Source organism: Priapulus caudatus, unplaced genomic scaffold (genome assembly GCF_000485595.1).
Source record: "Priapulus caudatus unplaced genomic scaffold, Priapulus_caudatus-5.0.1 Scaffold19, whole genome shotgun sequence".
Lineage (NCBI taxonomy): Eukaryota > Metazoa > Priapulida > Priapulimorpha > Priapulimorphida > Priapulidae > Priapulus > Priapulus caudatus.
The window spans coordinates 73,588-92,514 of record NW_014577080.1 but is presented as its reverse complement, the minus strand read 5'-3'; the positions used below and the strand labels follow the sequence as shown (position 1 = coordinate 92,514).

Sequence of the window (18,927 nt, the reverse complement as noted above, 5' to 3'; positions counted from 1 at the left end):
CAGTGTATCGTGGCGACATTCTAAGCAGGCTTAGAACACATGGCAGACAAAGAATAACTGCTACACAGAAGCTGTTCGCGGCATGCGGGCGCGACACGAAAAAGCGAACACGGTACGTTCACTTGTTCTGCTGTGTTTTTATCCTTTCTATGGCATTCGTCTTGTGAAATGTCGACTGCTTAATTACGCAGCTTGAGTTACGGTCTGTTATTTTGCGTTACCATCTGGCTGTTTCAACTTACATGGTCTTATATAAACTCAGGCCTAAATGGTGTGTGTATGTGTGTGTGTGTGTGTGTGTGTGTGTGTGTGTGGTGTGTGTGTGTGTGTGTGTGATGTGTGTGTGTGTGGTGGTGCGTGTGGTGTGACTGTGTGTGTTGTGTGTGTGTGTGTGTGTGTGTGTGTGTGTGTGTGTGTGTGTGTGTGTGTGCGTGTGTGTGTGTGTGACTGTGTGTTATGTGTGTGCGTGTGTGTGTGTGTGTGTGTGTGGTGTTGTGTGTGTGTGTGTGTGTGTGTGTGTGTGTGTGTTGCGGCGCGCGCGCGTGCGTGCGTGCGTAGTGTGTGTGTGTGTGTGTGTGCGTGCGTGCGTGGCGTGCGTGTGCTGTGTGCGTGCGTGCGTGCATACGTACGTACGTACGTGCGTTCCCGCGTGTGTGCGTGCGTCCGCGCGTGCGTGGTTGTGAAAGGCCACTATAGCTCATAAATCACTAACACAGTGGACTATAACTTACTGGTAAGACAGTGGTATTCCGGGGATAGTATGTCAGTATTGCGTGTGTGTAGGTAGTATCATATGTCAGGGAGCGTGCAAGATTGAAGTGATTAAGATTATTTACGCTTCCCCTTACAAGGATCTGCAACTGGGTGTTTTTGGATTTACTGGAATTTTAAGGTTCTAAGGTAGATGTACGGGTAATCTCGGCTCACAAATATGATCGGTTACAGTATAGGAAGAGTGAACGGCTTATCGTGATTTTACGCGTCATTTAATTAAGCAAGATGTAATTTAGACAACCCTACTTGAATATGTGTTCTAATAATAATGAATATTTTCGACTCGACAATATTCACTGCTCGATACAATATGTTGTCTCGAGCAGTGAATATTGTAGAGTTGAAAATATATAATGCACGATTTCATTGTTATATACAGTGCTCTAATTATCGTGATCTTATATGGTGGGCACAGGTAAAGGTTTCAGCAGAAATTCGATGAAACACACAGCACTCACTATACGTAGAAATATGTGCGACTCCCCCCTCCCCCTTGTCGCCTACCTCTCAACGTGAAGTAAACACTTGGCAAAGGTCAATCACGGGCATCAGCCGTGTGTTGACGTACGTGTTGGCAGGTGTCACGAGAAGGATGCGTACGACGAGGACGGACGCCTGCTGCTGCGCGTGTTTGCGTCCAAGCAACAACTTAGCTGCTGTGGTCGCGCGGCCCGAAATACATTGATCTGACGATCGATCTTGTGCCAGCTCCCAGCGGTCTTGTCACCTGCCTGCCTCTCCTACTAAACCTAACACCTAATCAGGTCTTACCGTGAGATCGCGGTCGAGGAGACAAAGCTACTCGTGCCGCCATATGTACCTACACAATTACACGTGCGTTGAAAGCACAAGAAATATTGTCCAGAGTTCCCCCCTAAGATGCTGCGCTGCGGCTTGATGTCTTATATTCAGAGCTTTATTTTCGTTTGCATTCATGTTTTCGCATTTTTTCGTCCGTGTCCAAAACGGGTGTACACGGATCAGTTGTGTGCGGTGGTTCTATGAGTCTGTAACATGTGTATATAACATGTGACATAACGGATCAGTCGTATCCGGTGGGTGTTGAAGTCCATGAGTCCATGAGTCTGAAACGACTGCCTAGATCCACGAGTCCAGATCCGTGATGTGTCGATCCAGGCTTACGAATCCGGAACAAGTTATGTCCGGGCCTACGAGTCCGGAACGTGTCCGGATTCATGAAGCCGGAACATGTGTACATTCGAACCCACGAGTCCTAAACAGATTATGTCCTCGTCTACGATTCCGGACCTGTAGTGGCTGGAACTACGATTTCAGAACCGTATAGTGGCTGTATCTACGAGTCCGGAACGGAAGTGGCGTGACCTGGTAGCTGCATAACGAGCATGTCGGTGCTGCCTCGCGCGTCCTTCTTAATTAATACGCTCTTGATAATATGTAATTTAAGAATTGTTATGACGTGCGAAATTCTGTTGTTATATTATACACCAAAAATTCACAACAAATTTTTTTACAATATACACCATAGAAAATTCGTAACGTAGTCAATTTAAGAATTGTTATGATGTGCGAAATTCTGTTGTTGTATTATAACAACAGAATTTCGCACGTCATAATTCTTAAATTGACTACGTTACGAATTTTCTATGGTGTATATTGTAAAAATTTTGTCACCATTTTTTTACATTAAAAGTAAGTAGGCCTACTAACGGGACTAAATGTATCGTCAAATTCTTACCTGATAAGATTGTTTCTCAACTAGTTAAAAATCTAAAAAACCTGGACGATTTGATATTATGATCCTGACATTAATTGCTTGCTATGGGCTATGTATGAGTCACGAGTGTATGTTTACATCTAACAATATAGTAAAATAGGAAGTATAACGCAGCAATTTAACCATAAAAAGTGAACAGAATTACTTATATTTTGTGAAAAAGTGGAAATGTTTTTTTTACTTTTACTATTTACAGTGACGTAATCACTTTATCTACAAAACGTTCGTGAACATCTATTAATCACCAGTTGGAATTTTTGCCAAGCTTAGAAAGATTATAAGACGTTAATACTGCGGGCGTAGCTACAGATAGGCCTACAACATGTGTATCGGGCCAGAGATATATACAATCGACATTTGTGTGTGCGCCCGTGCGTGCTTTTTTATATATCTATGATCACACTAAATATTTTTATACCAAAACCAAAAAATATACGATATGTTCTGATTTTCATAAATATAATATAATCTGTATTACACGTTTGATATACTGAAATTACTCGCGATAGATGTCTTTTCCATGTGAGGATAGCGGACAGATGAACTTTGGCTCTAGCGTGCACTATTCGCAGCACCAATAATTATAGGCAATCAGATAAGTAATCTCATGCAACTCAGACCATGATTAAAGTGAACAACATTTAGCTATGGGAGTGATATATGGTGATGATACCTGGAAGATGAGATTTCGCGAAAGACGTCATTCATTCAATTGAGATTCGCACCTGCTACTTTTCACGTCAACCATGCATCTTCATTTTTTATTTCATATCCAGAGAAAATTTACTTATAATTATAACGAAATATGATACGATGGCTAACCATACGGAAGAGTGAGACAGCGACAGAGATAGTCATAGGAAGGTGGTAATGAATTGTGCGCATGGGTTTGTGTGTGTGTGTGTGTGTGCGTGCGTGCGTGCGTGCGTGCGTGTGTGTGTGTGTGTGTCTGCACGCGTGTGCGAGCGTGCGTGCGCGTCCATGCGTACGAACGGACACGAGTGCCATTTTACAAGCTCGATGTGATTAGAGATCATTACTGCACGAGCGCGGAAATCATATACGCAAGCTGAACAATATCAGACGAGTTATAAAATCAATATGACGTAATACGAATGCGCATACCGCCTCACAGTTTAATTACAGCAGTGAAATAAAATATTTATGAAAGAGCATACTGACCAAATGATAATAGGCCAAGCTGACCGACTATAGGACCATCGACTATAGGACATATAGTAAAGGGCTCGGAAAGTGGAAACAGTATAATAGCAGCTAAGGAACATGAAATGTTGCTGGTCGCAATAAAGAAGGATGGGACAGATAAGAAAGATAAGACAGCTGGGTAATAATGAATGTCTACAAGAAAATGAAATGATCGAATAACAGTGGATAAAGCACGCACGAACTGAAATTGAGGACAACACGTTACAGCAACCTTATATCAGTCACCCAAACTGTGAAGCAGACAACAAAATGATCTCATTCTAATAAGATCCATTACCGATGAACTAAAATCTTTTAGTTTTACAATTCAATTACAAATTGCCAGTTACAGATGTTTGACAAATAGCATTTCAATACTTCATGACATATCTATACTGGGCTATCAGTGATTACATAAAACAACGAGTGGAAACGTTTCTTCCCACAATATTCAACGATAGTGTCAGTGTCTGATGGCGAGATTACATTTGGAAATTCCATTCTCTACTGAGACCTGCTCCGTTGCACGTAATTGTATGTCTACCAATGTAACCATGCCTTACCATTAAAATATACTGGCCATAAAAACAGGAATTTCACATTTTATGTTTCTTTTTTAAAAATATTTCCCACCAGTATAATATTTGCCAATATTACATGTATTAACGTGGAATCGTTTTACTTTTATGAATCGTGTAACCATTGCTATGTATAGCATTCATCATCATTCAATTGACAACTGACGATGGGATGTATCACATAAATCATACTTGTAAGATACTAGCTGAGCCTATAGCATAACTATCTGCTTTCCTGAACAATTTTACGCTCTGCAAGTACAGTTCTGTATCCACTGGGTGGCCCACATATGGATGGTCGTGAACCTGCAAAAATTACACAATATTCTATATTTGCACATTACAGCATATTTATTTTAAAAATATAGTAACATGTCACCTACTAAACCTCCACGAACATGTAACACTCTCGTACAATCATCTGCTGGGAACCACAGCTAAGCAGCTAACCTTTTCAGTGAGTTTGCACAGCTTTCGCCTGATCTCAATATCAGCACGAGCACACAGCGCCCTCCTGCTGGGTCCAATATCACTGATGGCCGTCGCTCGCTGAGTGTTCTTTTGCTGCGCACGGGCATGGAAGGCAGCCACGTCGTTAAGCAGCTTCAGCTCTGTCTCTGGTTGTCCTGGCAACGACGAAGTTATGCTATCTGAACTGCTTTCGAAACCACTCACAATAATCCTAGATACAGCATATCACGCGCAGAAGGTGTCGGAGAGAAGCCGTTTAAACCAGGTTTTTTTTAATCGTTATTACACAACTCGCTCAAAGAATTCTAGAATCTTTGGAAGCAATGGACTCAAAAATCACACGTAATTAAAGTTTACGTTCATGCCCCCTGGATTTAAACAACCAACCCTCAGAATTAATTTCTGCTCAGTCACGTGTCGACGTGAGCTATTGTAATATGGTGTCAGTTGGCAGCCACACACACGCACGTCATCAATGTGGTGATCCGGTTGGTTAAAATGGTCAGCAACCGGAAAACCATGGAAATTGAGGCGAATAGATCTTAGGTGTTCAACAAACCTATCCGCAAGGCAGCGTTTTGTTTCGCCAATATAGTAAATTTGGCATTTAACGCATTCAATGGCGTAAATGAGGTTCGTCGACACGCATGTAAATGAATCCATCCAAAAAAATGAAAATAAATAAACGTCTGTTATCTGTATATATATCAGACCATTATAATTGTACATTTCATATCAATAAAACACATGAAGCGCCGAAATTGGATGTAAAGATGCTATAACAATACCGGATTCTCGCAGTTCGGCCTGGCATATCTCCTTCAGCTTGTTCACCAGGTCAGGCCCAGCCAATGCCTTCGACACACCGATGCGAGAGAAGATATTAAAGAGGGAGAAGCGCTTTCGTGCAGACGTTGGTACTTTCACCTCTAGCTGTGGTCCATGTACTAAGCTGTCCCAGTCAACATCCAAGACGTCAGTCGCTATGGAATACACGATGCAGACACTCAAATATCACAACATATTAAAAAGCTGCATGTTAGGGATTCCGGATGCTAGGGGATTTTGAAGATAGCAGGTATGATGAATTTTGGGCTTAAAATGAATTTAAAAGCAATTTTATTACTATTTATTACTTTATTACTATTAGCAATACACTTTATCACACCGTATACACTAAAACTAGTACTAAATAAAACATGAATGAAGTATTGCACTTTATTCTTTATAGGTTTTGAAAATGGCAGGTCTGGTATCTGGTAAAACACACCTCAATCTTTAGCTAATAGGAAGGTAATTAAATAGGATGATCACATTTTTAATTCAGACCCTGAATCATGCATTTCCTATATTTTGGGCTCAATTTCAAAGGATCTCACACTCAAAGTTTTGAATCGGAAAAAATAGTTTTTTAGTCCTTAACCTTTGGATAGGCAGTGGAATTGACATATCCACTGAACACTCCATACAGCGCTTACCTGAACTGCCATTATTATATTTCACAAGCCCCAACTGTATGGCAAGTGAGCAGTGCACTTTTATGTTAATAATTTTTATCCATGCAGCATGGGTGAAAACGTACACGTGCAAACGCGATTGCAATTCTCAGAAAATTACACGAATTCCTGAGATATTGTAAGTAGAAACCAGGATCTGTTGATAGAATAGGTAGCAATTGCACAGAAAGTCGCACTGATTATAACACCCTGCATATTTTACTATATACATATATACAAGTATTGTATATTTTAATAGTTATATATCCTTATATATTTGCATGGATAAAATTGCAGAAATCAGCCGATCTGAAGAAGAATCTCATGTCTGCATACCAAACATGTACATAAATAAATGACTAGGACAGAATCCAGCAACTGATAATTTACACCCACTACGGCATCATCCTGTTAGAACACATGTACAGAAACTGCCTAGCTAGTACCTTTCTCCTGCACTTCTTTGCTAGCCTCATCTTCCTCTTTGCCAGTTTCATCCTCCTTAATGATGTTCTCCAATTCATCCTCGGAGATTTCCTCCAGATCAGAGTCTATACCCGCGGACTGTTCAGCCTTGTCGTGATCAGCAGCATCTGACTTTAACTCTGCGTCCTGTGTGGGCCTGCAGCAACAACCAGCGTAAGATATGCACGTTGAACTGCATACATTTACATGTCATGTCAGAAAATGTCGGCATTCGCAGATAGCTCTAGTCTAGTTAGTGCTCCAGTGTTTTAATTTTGATTTTCACAATGTAACGTTTTTTTACACAAGCAGAGAACATAACACACTACATAGTACCTACCCTCCTCCGTTAACTTCGTCTATAACCTCTGCTCTAGTGGGGGAAAATGGAGCCTCCCCCTCACCCTCATTCACCCTTTCTTTAGGAGAAGTTTCTTCCATATCTGACATCTGTGAGAAAATAGATAATCCAAATTAATAACTGAATTTCAGAAACAGAATAAGTACGTAAGTTTGCATATAGTTTTAGTGCAATGAGGTTTTACATTTATATATTGTATGCACCATCAAAACGTAGCCATTACTATTATTACATTGTTACATGAATCTTACTTTGTTGATGAGATCATCAAAGTCATCGCTAACGTCGCTAAAACCCTCTCCTCCTGCTTGTTCTGTAAGACAAAATACACGTATGACGACGAAGACAACACAAGCATGTATAATAAGTGCCATGTATAACGAGTTTCTGTAAAACAGGGTATTATCCTAACAGCAAACGTTGCACTGTTGTGTGTAATCCCCCTCGAAAAAAATTCTGTCACTTCATTACTTTGTCATTATGAATTTCATATTTTGTTGGTTAACTAAATTATCAAGTGAAGGCAAATTATATAGACATATCAGCAAGTCTTAGAGCTTGCAATAGTTTTTAGTTAGTATAACAGATGCATTTAATTGTATTATATGGGTTAATACCAGGTGGTACATCAGATGCAACATCTTTCTCTTTGCCTTCTTCCTGACTGCCTTCTACTTCCACTGACACTGTCTCTTGAACTTGTGGAGTCTTGCTTTCAGTTCCTTCTTTCTCTGCTTCGGGCTCCTAAACATTACGACTCATTTAAATTTTTACAAAAACACATAAAGGGGTATAGTAAAGGTTGCGAAAATATGAAAACGATCGGAATAACGTGACAAATCATGACTTTATCAAGAGCATCGGTTGAATTGAGCTAAATTTACATCAATTTTGTCAAGATAAATTTGTTTCTTCGCATCTATATTGGTTTCTGCAAGCCGTTCCAGACCTGTTGCAAAACTGCCTGAGCCATTTCGCATCCGTTTTTAATGTTTCTTTACCTTCCATGTCATCTCCCAATCCTTCTTCTGCATCCACTCAAACTCTGTTTTTTGCTTCTTCGACGGTGGTGGCGTCACATCCTTTTCATCTCTTGCCCGCTTTCTGCTCTCTCTGCTACAACACAGTAAGTCTCCAAGTCTCTGAATCCGCAAACACTGCCCTATATATATATATATACAAATATATATATATATATATATATGCAGTGTTTCCCCTGCATTGACACGAGCGAGGCGGGCCACCTCGCTCAAATTCTCCGCCACTACACAGAAATTTGTCCAAAACACCGCCTCGCTGACAAAAATCACTGTTCTTCCATAGAACAGTGCTTATAATGCACCAAAATAGCTTAGAATGTACTGAAAATAGCACTAGAAGTGCTCCATTACAGATGGCAAATTAACAATGACTTGAGGAATGAATTACCTTTCTTCCGCATCTTTTGAGGCATCATCTTTCTTTTCCCCTCGATCCTTCCGCGGATCGTCATCCCGTTGTTCCGGTCTCGACTCCCTTTCGCCTCGCTCCCTTTGTCTGCTGTCGGAGTCCCGACCCCTTTCCCGATCTGGCTCACGCTCCCTGCCTGCATCACGGTCTCTGGTAGCATCACGATCCCTCGCCACATCACGCTCCCTGGTAGCATCACGTTCTCTCGCTGCGTCACGCTCCCTGGCCGCGTCACGCTCTCTCGCCGCGTCACGCTCTCTCGCCGCGTCACGCTCTCTCGCCACGTCACGTTCTCTTGCCGTGTCACGGTCCCTGGCAGCTTCACGATCTCTTGCAACGTCGCGCTCCCTGGCAGCTTCACGCTCTCTGGCAGCTTCGCGCTCCCTGACGGGATCGTGCGTTCGTGCGTCGCGTTCGACCACTGGTTCGGGTATCGGCTCACGATAACGCTCGACGTCTCTGTCTCTCGCCGCCAACGTGCCGGAGATGCTGATCGGGTCGCCATACCTAGAAGTCACAATTAAACGATGTAAAATCACGGTTCGTACGACAGACGGTTACGATGTTATCTCACGCAGAAATTCCAAACGGGGGCAGAATCACGATGGTATGTCACACAGATACACAAAAAACCAGCAAAGCTCAGCAGTCAGGGAGGTTACCCAATGATGACCACTGCAGTAATTGCAGCATTGGTGATTTAGCAAATACTTATAGATACCGATTGAGAGCTGGACCGCGAGCCTCAAACCATGGACTTGTCCTGTCTTCCAGAGGTAGTTCTGGAAATCTGTCTGCAGCGAACCTCTCTCTAGGGTCTAGTACCTCCGTTCCTACGCAAACACATTTTCAATCTGGTAACCATTTCACAAATAATTTAGAATTACATTGAAATATAGCAGCTGTTCAATTATCATTCCCACATGCCACCAGATGGGGCACATGATAACATTTTAGATCTCAATACGTTTGCTACATTTTGACTTTAACCGAATACTTATATGTTCACACCTCTGGCGGCTAGTAAGCTTCTGTAAGGATCTCGTTCTAGACCAAAAGGACTCCTGCTTCCGTGAAGACCTCTGAAAAGTTCTGATGACAAAATACATAATTCATCAATCATATATATTATTAAAGAATATGAATAACTATTCCTTCAATACAGGATAGAAGCCACTTCCTGTAGACGTAGATATGCACTACAAACACATACATAAAATGAACTTCATGTTGAGTAATTAATGGGACACATGACCCCTAGGTTCCTCGCATATTTTCAGTTAAAATAGGTTTAAATTCTGCTACATAAAAATTTCACTGTTCATTATTAATAAATTTAATCAATTAAATTTAAATATTCATATGCTGTATGGAAATTGAAAGAATGTACCTTCGTCATACAAATCCCTGTACGGTTGCCTTGGCTGGACACCTCTCCTCTCCTCAAGTGCTAATGCGGCTCGCTCGTCTACTAAGCCCCTCCTAGTGTCAGTAGGTAGGAGGGGGGGCCTATCATCTAGCGGCAATCGTGGTCTGTCATCGACAAACGCACGCCTGTCATCGGGGATGTAAGCCCGTCTGTCATCCAAGAACGCGCGATCGTACGCCGTCCGCCTCGTGTCCAACTGCGGCGTCCGCCTGTCGGGCAAGTGTCTGTCATCCAACAGACTCCGCCTCTCCTCGAGCGGATCGCGTCTGTCACCCAGGAGGCTGCGTCTGTCGTCTAGGAGACCGCGGCGGTCGTCTAACGGCGCCGGCCGGTCGTCCAGCGCCCGCAGACCGCGCCTGTCGTCCAGCAGGCTTTGCGTCCTGTCATCGATCGGCAGCCGCCTGTCGTCGATCGCGACTCGTCTGTCTTCGAGCGGCGCCCGCCGGTCTTCCAGCGCGGCGCGTCCGACGGCTATCGGTCGTCCGTAGCGATCGTACAGGTACGGCGGCCGCGGATCGGGGAGCGCGTCGAGCCGCTGGTAGTCCGGTCGCCGGTCGTCCGGCAGCAGCGGGAAGTCGCGCCGCTCGCGCGTCGTTGACTCGCGCGCGCCGTAATCGTACTCTTTCGGGTCCTTGTAGCGCTGCTGCTTCTCCTGCGCCTGGTAGACGGCGGCGTGCCGGCCCGACTCCTGGTAGTCGCCGGCGGCGGCGCGTATTTCGGCAAACTGCCTCGCGTCGTCCGCGTAGTTTCCGCCGGGAGTTCGCTGCCGGTGGTCGGCTTCGTATCGGCCGCCGCCGTCGGGTGCGTCGCGTCGACACGCGACCTTCTCGCGTTCTTTCTCGGAATCCTGCGACAGCCCCCGGCGTCCGCTCTCCTGCGACTTTCTGTGCAGGCGGCTCGGATCGTCCTTGTGATTGCCGGGACTCTTGTGCCAGGATTTATTGTGAGCGGCGTGGTGGTCGCTCGTGCCGCTTTCGTCAACCAAGTCGAGTTTCCTCACCTTGTTGTCTCTGTGCGCGTCGATACGAGACTTGTGCTCGGTTTTAGGAGAGCCGTGCCGTTTCCTCGCCATAGTAAATTTCTTGCTCTCGGGCGAGAGAGACTGCTTACTGGGTTTTTCTACACTCGCACGCTCGTACGAATGTCTGCTTTTAGAACCAGGAGAGCCAACGGATATGCTACGAGATCTTACCCTTTGCTTCTCCATTCCTTTTTTAGCGGGTGTAAGTGCTTTTGGTTCAGCATACTCTCGTTTGCGTTTCACAGGCTCCGGGGACGGGCTTACTCTTTGCTTTTTCTTCTTTCTCTCGAAGCCACCTTTTCTTTTCTTCCCGTCTCCTTCCTGGCTGGGGGTGTGCGTCCTCTCCTTCACAATGCCTTCTCTTTTGGCATGTTTTCCCTTTACATTGCCAATTCTTGCGGGTGTTATGGATTTTCTCTCTGCAATTAGTTTTGTTCTGTCTTTTCCCTTCTTAGCCTTCCTGGTGTCTAGTGGGGGTTGGGAATGCTTCTTCACATGATGCTTGTCTATTCTCATGGGTTCGGGTGAGGCATCTTCATATTTCTGTTTATGCATTTGCAACCTGGTATTAAAAAAAAGGAATTAACCAGATATTTTTCCGAGAAGGCAATTATTTTCTAATAGACATGGGTTTATTTATTAGCCACCTACTTGTTTTTCCTTTTTGGTACTTCTGGTTCAGAGGAAGAAGATGCATCTCGCTTTAATGCCTTTTTCTCCTTCAATGAGAGTAGCTTTGCTTCATATCTCTGCACTCTGAAACGGTAATAACAAAATGAACTAATTGATAAAACCAACAAGAAACAATTCTCATGAATTCATATAAGGTCACTAGCTGAGGCATGACACAGACATTAACTTAGAGATGTGTTTCTGCACTAACACGTATACAGATTAGAAATGACAGAGAAAATATGAGAAGATAAAAACAAGAGGGGTATACAATGCTACACATTCACCATGTATAACTGCCATCATGATGGTTATACTATTAATAACTTCATCACATAAACTTGTACGTTTCTGCATACTTTTGGTAAGTAAACATCTTACTGTCATTAGGCACAGTACAGGAGGTTCAGTGACAGAATGAAATGCACTTACTTTTTCTTCTTGTGGGCCATAGCAGGAATCTCTTGCACACGCTGCTTGTGTTTGCTACCAGCCGGTGATGCGGACGTCTTACACGACTTGTGTTCAACTTTCTCTGTAACACATATATATACTGTCTGCTAACATTCACAGACACTTCCCCACAACTAACATTGTTTATCGTTTAGTGTATGTTCACCTACATTTCACTGTCATCCACTGTTAAAAAAAACTCAGCATTCTGCATTTCTTGTACCCAACTGGAGGCGATTTTTTTCCAGGATAAATGTTGCGACATAACCAAGTTGATACGATTTCCAATTGCCGTAACACTGCACAATGGCATTATCATTTGCATAAGTTATAACACAATTACAATATAGTGTGCTATGCACACCCCTGTACACCATTTTCTCTGGTGAGAAATCCAAGTTGCCAGCATACTGAAGGAAGCAGGAACATGACAACTCACTCTTGTACTCATCTCGAGTGAGCTGTCGCTTGGCAACATGCTTCTTGTGCTTCACCGGCGAGGGACTCTCACTTTCGCTATCGGTGCTACTGCTGCTGCCGCTGCTGCTGCTACCAGATGATGACGACGATGACGACGACGACGATGACCCCGATGAAGAATCGCTATCACCCGATGACTCTGAAACCTGCTGTTGGCATGTATAAAAGGCTTTTTAATCAGTTTTATGCCACTGCGAAAATTGCCTTTGGTTGCAGTTTATATATTTCTTATCCTGGCATATTGCAGACAATGTGCAGTGGCAACCACATAAAGGTTCTTAAATACAGATTTGTTTACTAGCTTCGACTCAGTAGCACAATGCTTAATTACTATTCAGGGTGTGTACACCTAATGCAAAACATTTCTTCGGTACTTTTCCATGACTTAGAAGACCAAATGTTCAGAATCCCGAGTTTTAAGCGAAAAAAAAATACCATCTTCGTACCTCATATCTTCCAATCAACTCATATTTTCTCATATTAAACTCCTGAAGCACGTCATCAATTGTGGATATATATATATATATATATATCAAGAGCTAATAAATACCCAGAGTGTAAAACGGGAAAACAGGAAAATAGTGATATTTCACGGCAATATTATTCTACTTTGTGTGCGGTCGCGAGGACTAAGTCATGGTATTGCGTTAAGGAATCCTCTCCACGTTGTACAGCGGGATATTGCTCTAGTGAAGATTAAACGTTTATTGGCGAATGAATCGAATCAATCACTTGTTTTATTTATAGAGGAGATATATCTCTATGCTCAAGCCAAAAAAAATTATGAAATTTCCAGCACCTAATTATGTTACACACAAATTTTGAAAATTTTATGTAAAAATGGTATTTTGGATATTTCTCAACTACCAGAAAGGGTGAGAATACAAAATTTTTGGCCATATGATTAAGCACAATATGGACCAAAATAGTGCGTCAGATTTTTCTTTAATTTTCATATTTAGCGAGAAAACTGGAAAAACTGTTAAAAATCAAGTTGTGTTAAAATAGAAAATTTTAGCGAACAAAGAGGCATAACTAATAAAGTACGGCCTTAATAACAATCCCTGACGCCACTTCTTTACCACAATATGTTAGCATTAAAACGAGTGTTAAAATTAAAATTAATCCGAGTTGTAATCACAGAGAAATATCCATTTATACATCGGCTACTATGTCAGAAATCGAAACGGAGAAATAAGCGTTTTCTATTTTTCACAATGAGTGACCGCCTGTGTGCAAAATGGGTGAACGTATGTGAAATATCTACTGTTAGTACTTACTGCGACATATCCATGACTAACTGACACCACTAAATTGGTAAAATGTTTCCATGCACCTTGAGAAATTACGAGAAATTACGAGGTGACCAACGCAAATTCATGCAAATGGCGGCGAGCCCTGACGTCACTGTCAACAAACGCGCTCCTTATGTAAGGTGGCGTTGCGAGTGTGAGAACTTATTTTTGGCTCTTGTGGGATACTTATTGGATCAGAGTAGTAGTACAGCTGTAGCCGGGTTGATGTTGATTAGGAGTAGATAATAGGGAATTCCCTATTATCTACTCCTGATGTGGATGGATACTGGCTCAGTGAATATCGAGAAAATGCTGGTTGTATCATGTGTCTGACGTCATAATGACGTCAGCCGCTGCTTACTACACATGTACGCGGGCAAAGCAAAACGCTCTGACGGTTCACATGTACCGTTATATGGAGAAATCAACATGTAACAGGTGGCACATAGTGTTAGCCATCGAATAAAGTTGAAAACGAAAAATCGATGAAATTTCATGCACAACGTGGAGAGTATCCTTAAGCAGCATTCTTGCTCTCTAAAATAAACAACCGCTTGTCTCTACAATACTCCTAGGCCGAGATATTGGAGCGTAATCATGCCTCCCACAGGCCTCACGCTGCCTCGCATACTACATTTATTCCCGAACCCTCTCGCCTTTTGTGGGTTCTGACATCGTTTTCCGTCGCCGCTTGAGGCGCTGATAATTGATGTCACATGCCCAAATTTAGTACTCTACACCATATAGTAACTGAGCTGGCGTTGTAGAGACTTAATTGAGAAAACATTGCCAGCTCCATCATTATGGCATTAGCCGTGCTAGGAAAGATAATGAGAGATAAGGGCCTAGGTGAAGCCACCAATACACGCGGATGATAACCGAAAAGCCATTCATTCATAAAGTTATCGCGGAACAACAACCCGAACTCTCACGAAGCGACTTTCCTAACCGCAAAAGCGAGAAGGTTTGGGGATAATTGTAGATGCCGAGGCCGCGTGAGGCGCTGTGGAGGCATGATTACCCTGGCGCATTTCATGTTCCTATCGGCTAGGAGTATCGTAGAGACGAAGCGGTTGGTCTGCATGTTTTTTTTTTTTTTTTTTTTTTTTTTTTTTTTTTTTTTTTTATTTTTTTTTTTTTTTTATTTTGATCTTTTTTTTTTTTTTTTTTTTTGTTTTTTTTTTTTTTTTTTTTTTTTTTTTTTTTTATTTTTTTTTTGTTTTTTTTGTTTATTTTTTTTTTTTTTTTTTTTTTTTTTTTTTTTTTTGTGTTTTTTTTTTTTTTTTTTTTATGTTGTTTTTTTTTTTTATTTTGAATTTTTTTTTTTTTTTTTTTTTTTTTTTTTTTTTTTTTATTTTTTTTCTTTTTTTGTTTTTTTTGTTTTTTTTTTTTTTTTTTTTTTTTTTTTTTTTTTTTTTTTTTTTTTTTTTTTTTTTTTTTTTTTTTTTTTTTTTTTTTTTTTTTTGTTTTTTTTTTTTTTTTTTTTTTTTATTTTTTTTTTTTTTTTATTTTTTTTTATTATTTTTTTTTTTTTTTTTTAGAGATGAAGAAGAATGCTGCTAACGCAATACGCATGAACTTAGTGCTGGAACCGCACACAAAGGTAGAATAATATTGGGGCCGTGAAATAGGCACTAATTTTTCCCGTTTTCCCGTTGTACAGCGTCTCGCTATTTATTAGGGCTCTTGGATGAAGTATATATATATATATATATATATATGGATATATATTTCTTTTTCTGGGATCAAATGTGCATACGCGTTTGGCTATGACGATATTTTGCCTGGCCTCAGTCTCCTGTTCTCGTTGCAGTTCCAACTCCAGCTCTCTCTGCAGCTTCTGCCTCTGTTTCTCCAGCAGCAACACCTCCTGATAATCCATCATCTTCTCCTTCTCCTTTTTTGCTTTCCAATCTGCCAAATATAGTTATATACACACAGGAACAACTTGACATATATACATTGCACATATACATTCACAATGCTAACAATTGGAAAAAAAGCAACAAATGCCAGTTTAACTGATGCAGATATTAACCATTATTGTGCACAGTTGTTGATAAACACATGTATTCTTTAATAAATTTCTAGTCCACTACGTTGTGCTCATACCAATAACGGCTCCTTATGCCAAAATGTCTTCCAACCTGAGACAGGTCGATAAATCCACCATCTTACCATCGTAATTTCCAGAATCATCGCTGCTGCTCACACTATCCAGTTCTTGGCCAGAAACAATCACCCGAGATTGAACCTTCGAGCTCTTACGGCGTTTACGAGACTCACCACTCTCTCCCACGTGACGGCCATGCTGAATAAAATACAAGTGATCACCTACATTCTATATAGTATCAAGTCAATCACTTCAAACCTTTACTTAATGAACAAAGTATATAGCAAACATTAAAGAAAGCAGTATTGCAGACATGTGTAAACACACAAGCACGAAACATGAGCCCAATTTGACTACTTCAGAACTTTTCTATTTGTTAGAAATGCATTGTTGTAATTACAAAAACTGGGAATGTTTAACCAAAAATCAAATAGCTACAATTGAGTCTGACGACTGTTTAGATAGCATATTAATTTAAGATACCTTTCCAGGTGATATTTCCTCTTTTCCACTCAACCTTTCTTTATCCCTGTAACAGATACATTACAACATAAACAAATATTAAAGCTGGATTCCCCCTCCCAATATCTAACAGTGGATGTATTCAAAGTAGAATTCTATGTCAGCATTCTATGTATAAAAATATTTTAATCAGATAGACTAAAACAAGAAATACTAAATATTAGTTAACTGCGACACTAATTGTGCTGTCATGTTTCGTTTATAATATAAACGAATATATATATAAACATATAAATTATATGTTAGATGCTATAGTGCAATAATCTGAATCCTAGTAAGTGTTGCTATGCAATCCACACACGCTCAAATAAATGACGAAGAAACAAACATGACGGTTTTTTACATCTTTGCAAACTATATTTATCAATAAAATAGGCATGTCTTTGATAAACGTGGCATTTTCGTGCCATTTTATGTGGCAATTAAAAAATGAATGTGCATACAAATGTTTACGAATGCTGTTTATTGGGAGAATGACTGACTGACCAACTGACTGACTGATCAAACGACCACAGAGAGAAACTTTTGATAGCCTGTCTGTATTTCCATGTACCTACATATGCAAAGTAAGGAACAGTAAATATATCAGTTACTTCCCTAAGTCCATGTATTTGCAGGTTACATGTGATCACCTGAAAAGTACAAACCATCAAAACTCAACTGTTCCAGATGACGGTACCTTAGTGATTTAGATGGAGGTGCTTCATGAAGAAACTTGCATTTGGCACCATATGGACAATTTCCACTTCGAAGGAAAATGCGACACTTTTCTTGCCGGTCTGGTGCTGTTGCGGAAGAACTTTGTCTCTGTGTAGAATGAATAATCGTAACAAGAGCATACAAACTATAATGCGAACATTGATAAAAAGTGAAACCATGTCTTAGTTTTAGTCAAATTAAATAATGTTATACACTTATTTTGAACCATGTATTAATTTGTTAATAATCAGCTATGTTAGATTTAGTTAATAAGATCAACCACTTATCGCTGTCAGCTTCCTAAGCCAAGCTAAAAATTCACTACAAATTACAATGCACCAATATCTGATTATCACAGCCAGGAATGGCCCGTTAAGATGATTCTCTTATGATCTGCCAGGCAGCGGCTCACAGAGCCATAATTAATATGACAGAGACAAACGGACGGCCTTCATGAATCCAAAATAGCTGATTATTAATAAAAGAGAACATTGTTTAAAATATCTCCATAACGTTACTCGTAAACCAAGGTCTACATGGTTTCCAGTTGTTAGCATTGTTTGCTCTAGGGTTCATATGTGCTTCATAATACATATATTCATTAAACTAACTTGTGCTTTCCGTAACCATATATACTTAGTACAGCCTACAAAACATGGCCCATTTTTTGTATATATATCGGCAACACTAGAAATTTCAGCAATACTAATGTACTAAAGTTATTGCTTCAGTTATATAAAAATAAACGTTTACATAATGCACATATTTCGATCATTCAAAATAAGGGGGTTTCACAGAAGCTATACATGTAAATAGACATACCTCTGCACCATGTTTTGGGGACTTTTTGCTTATTCCAAGTCGATCAAACACACTAGTGCGCTTCCTGTCCCTGTTTTTCGCGGAATCTCGAGATCTTGAGCTTGGCATTTTCACAGGTGCGTCATGAACAGCGCCTTATGTAGAGAGTGAGCTATCACATTGGAACCTACTCACAAACAAACAGAAATCGATCTCAAGTATTTGTTCTCATTACAAAAAAAACGAAGTATTGGAAATTAAATTAAATTAAACTCAATGAAACATTGGGGGACAATGACAAGTAATGTGAGTGCATGAAGCATGTGTGTAGAGCTAGAGCTACCTTACTGTAGTGTATGGACGAATTAGCAGTCTATACAAGGTATAACTAGACGTTATAACGAGGTATAACGGGGAACGTTTCAATAATAACATGATGGTAAACAAACACAAAATGTATTCACTACCAAACCTTTATGTTTATATGTTCTCTATTACGACGAGTAATTCCATGTAAATTCTGTCCAACTGCTCCTCTGCAACACACAGTCTTACGGCCCATCGAGCAGGTGTGCGGAAAGCAAGTAGTATAAGTGCGTCAATGACGCGTGCAAAATTATGAACAGAAATTTTAGGGCCGTAGCAGAGTGAATATAAGTGATATGACGTGAAATACGCGAGCGTTACAATGGTGAGAAACAGTCAAAAACAGGCGAGTACCCTCGGTTGAAGGACGTTTTGGCCCGCCTTTCTTACAAATTTTTCACTGGGCCTACCCCCCCATTTACAAAGTATGAAGTATGGGGCATTTCTCGCTACTCATACATGTCTTTGTGTTTATATGTTCTCTATCAGTATCAACGAGTAATTCCATGTAAATTCCGTC

At 40.8% G+C, this 18,927-nt stretch overlaps 1 protein-coding gene across 5 annotated transcripts; it reads right to left on the bottom strand.

The window, feature by feature from the left end:
- Positions 1–2,972: 2,972 nt before the first annotated feature.
- Positions 2,973–18,612, bottom strand: LOC106811583 (zinc finger CCCH domain-containing protein 13-like). 5 transcript variants are annotated; one of them, XM_014815283.1, is made up of 21 exons: positions 18,514–18,612; positions 18,063–18,228; positions 17,221–17,348; positions 16,503–16,548; positions 16,085–16,217; positions 15,666–15,820; positions 12,571–12,760; positions 12,111–12,213; positions 11,658–11,762; positions 9,947–11,568; positions 9,568–9,648; positions 9,278–9,389; positions 8,536–9,063; positions 8,109–8,220; positions 7,725–7,851; positions 7,359–7,420; positions 7,087–7,196; positions 6,728–6,903; positions 5,574–5,768; positions 4,765–4,940; positions 2,973–4,620 (listed from the first exon to the last, which is right to left on the bottom strand). In XM_014815283.1, exons 2-21 carry the CDS (start codon positions 18,168–18,170, stop codon positions 4,501–4,503), a joined length of 4,389 nt encoding a protein of 1,462 aa, XP_014670769.1. In that variant the 5' UTR covers positions 18,171–18,228; positions 18,514–18,612; the 3' UTR covers positions 2,973–4,500. The 5 variants fall into 5 exon arrangements, with proteins under 5 accessions (XP_014670769.1, XP_014670761.1, XP_014670751.1 ...); XM_014815275.1 differs by having other exon boundaries at positions 8,109–8,223; positions 12,571–12,757; XM_014815265.1 differs by having other exon boundaries at positions 8,109–8,223; positions 18,514–18,611.
- Between the last annotated feature and the right edge of the window lie 315 nt (positions 18,613–18,927).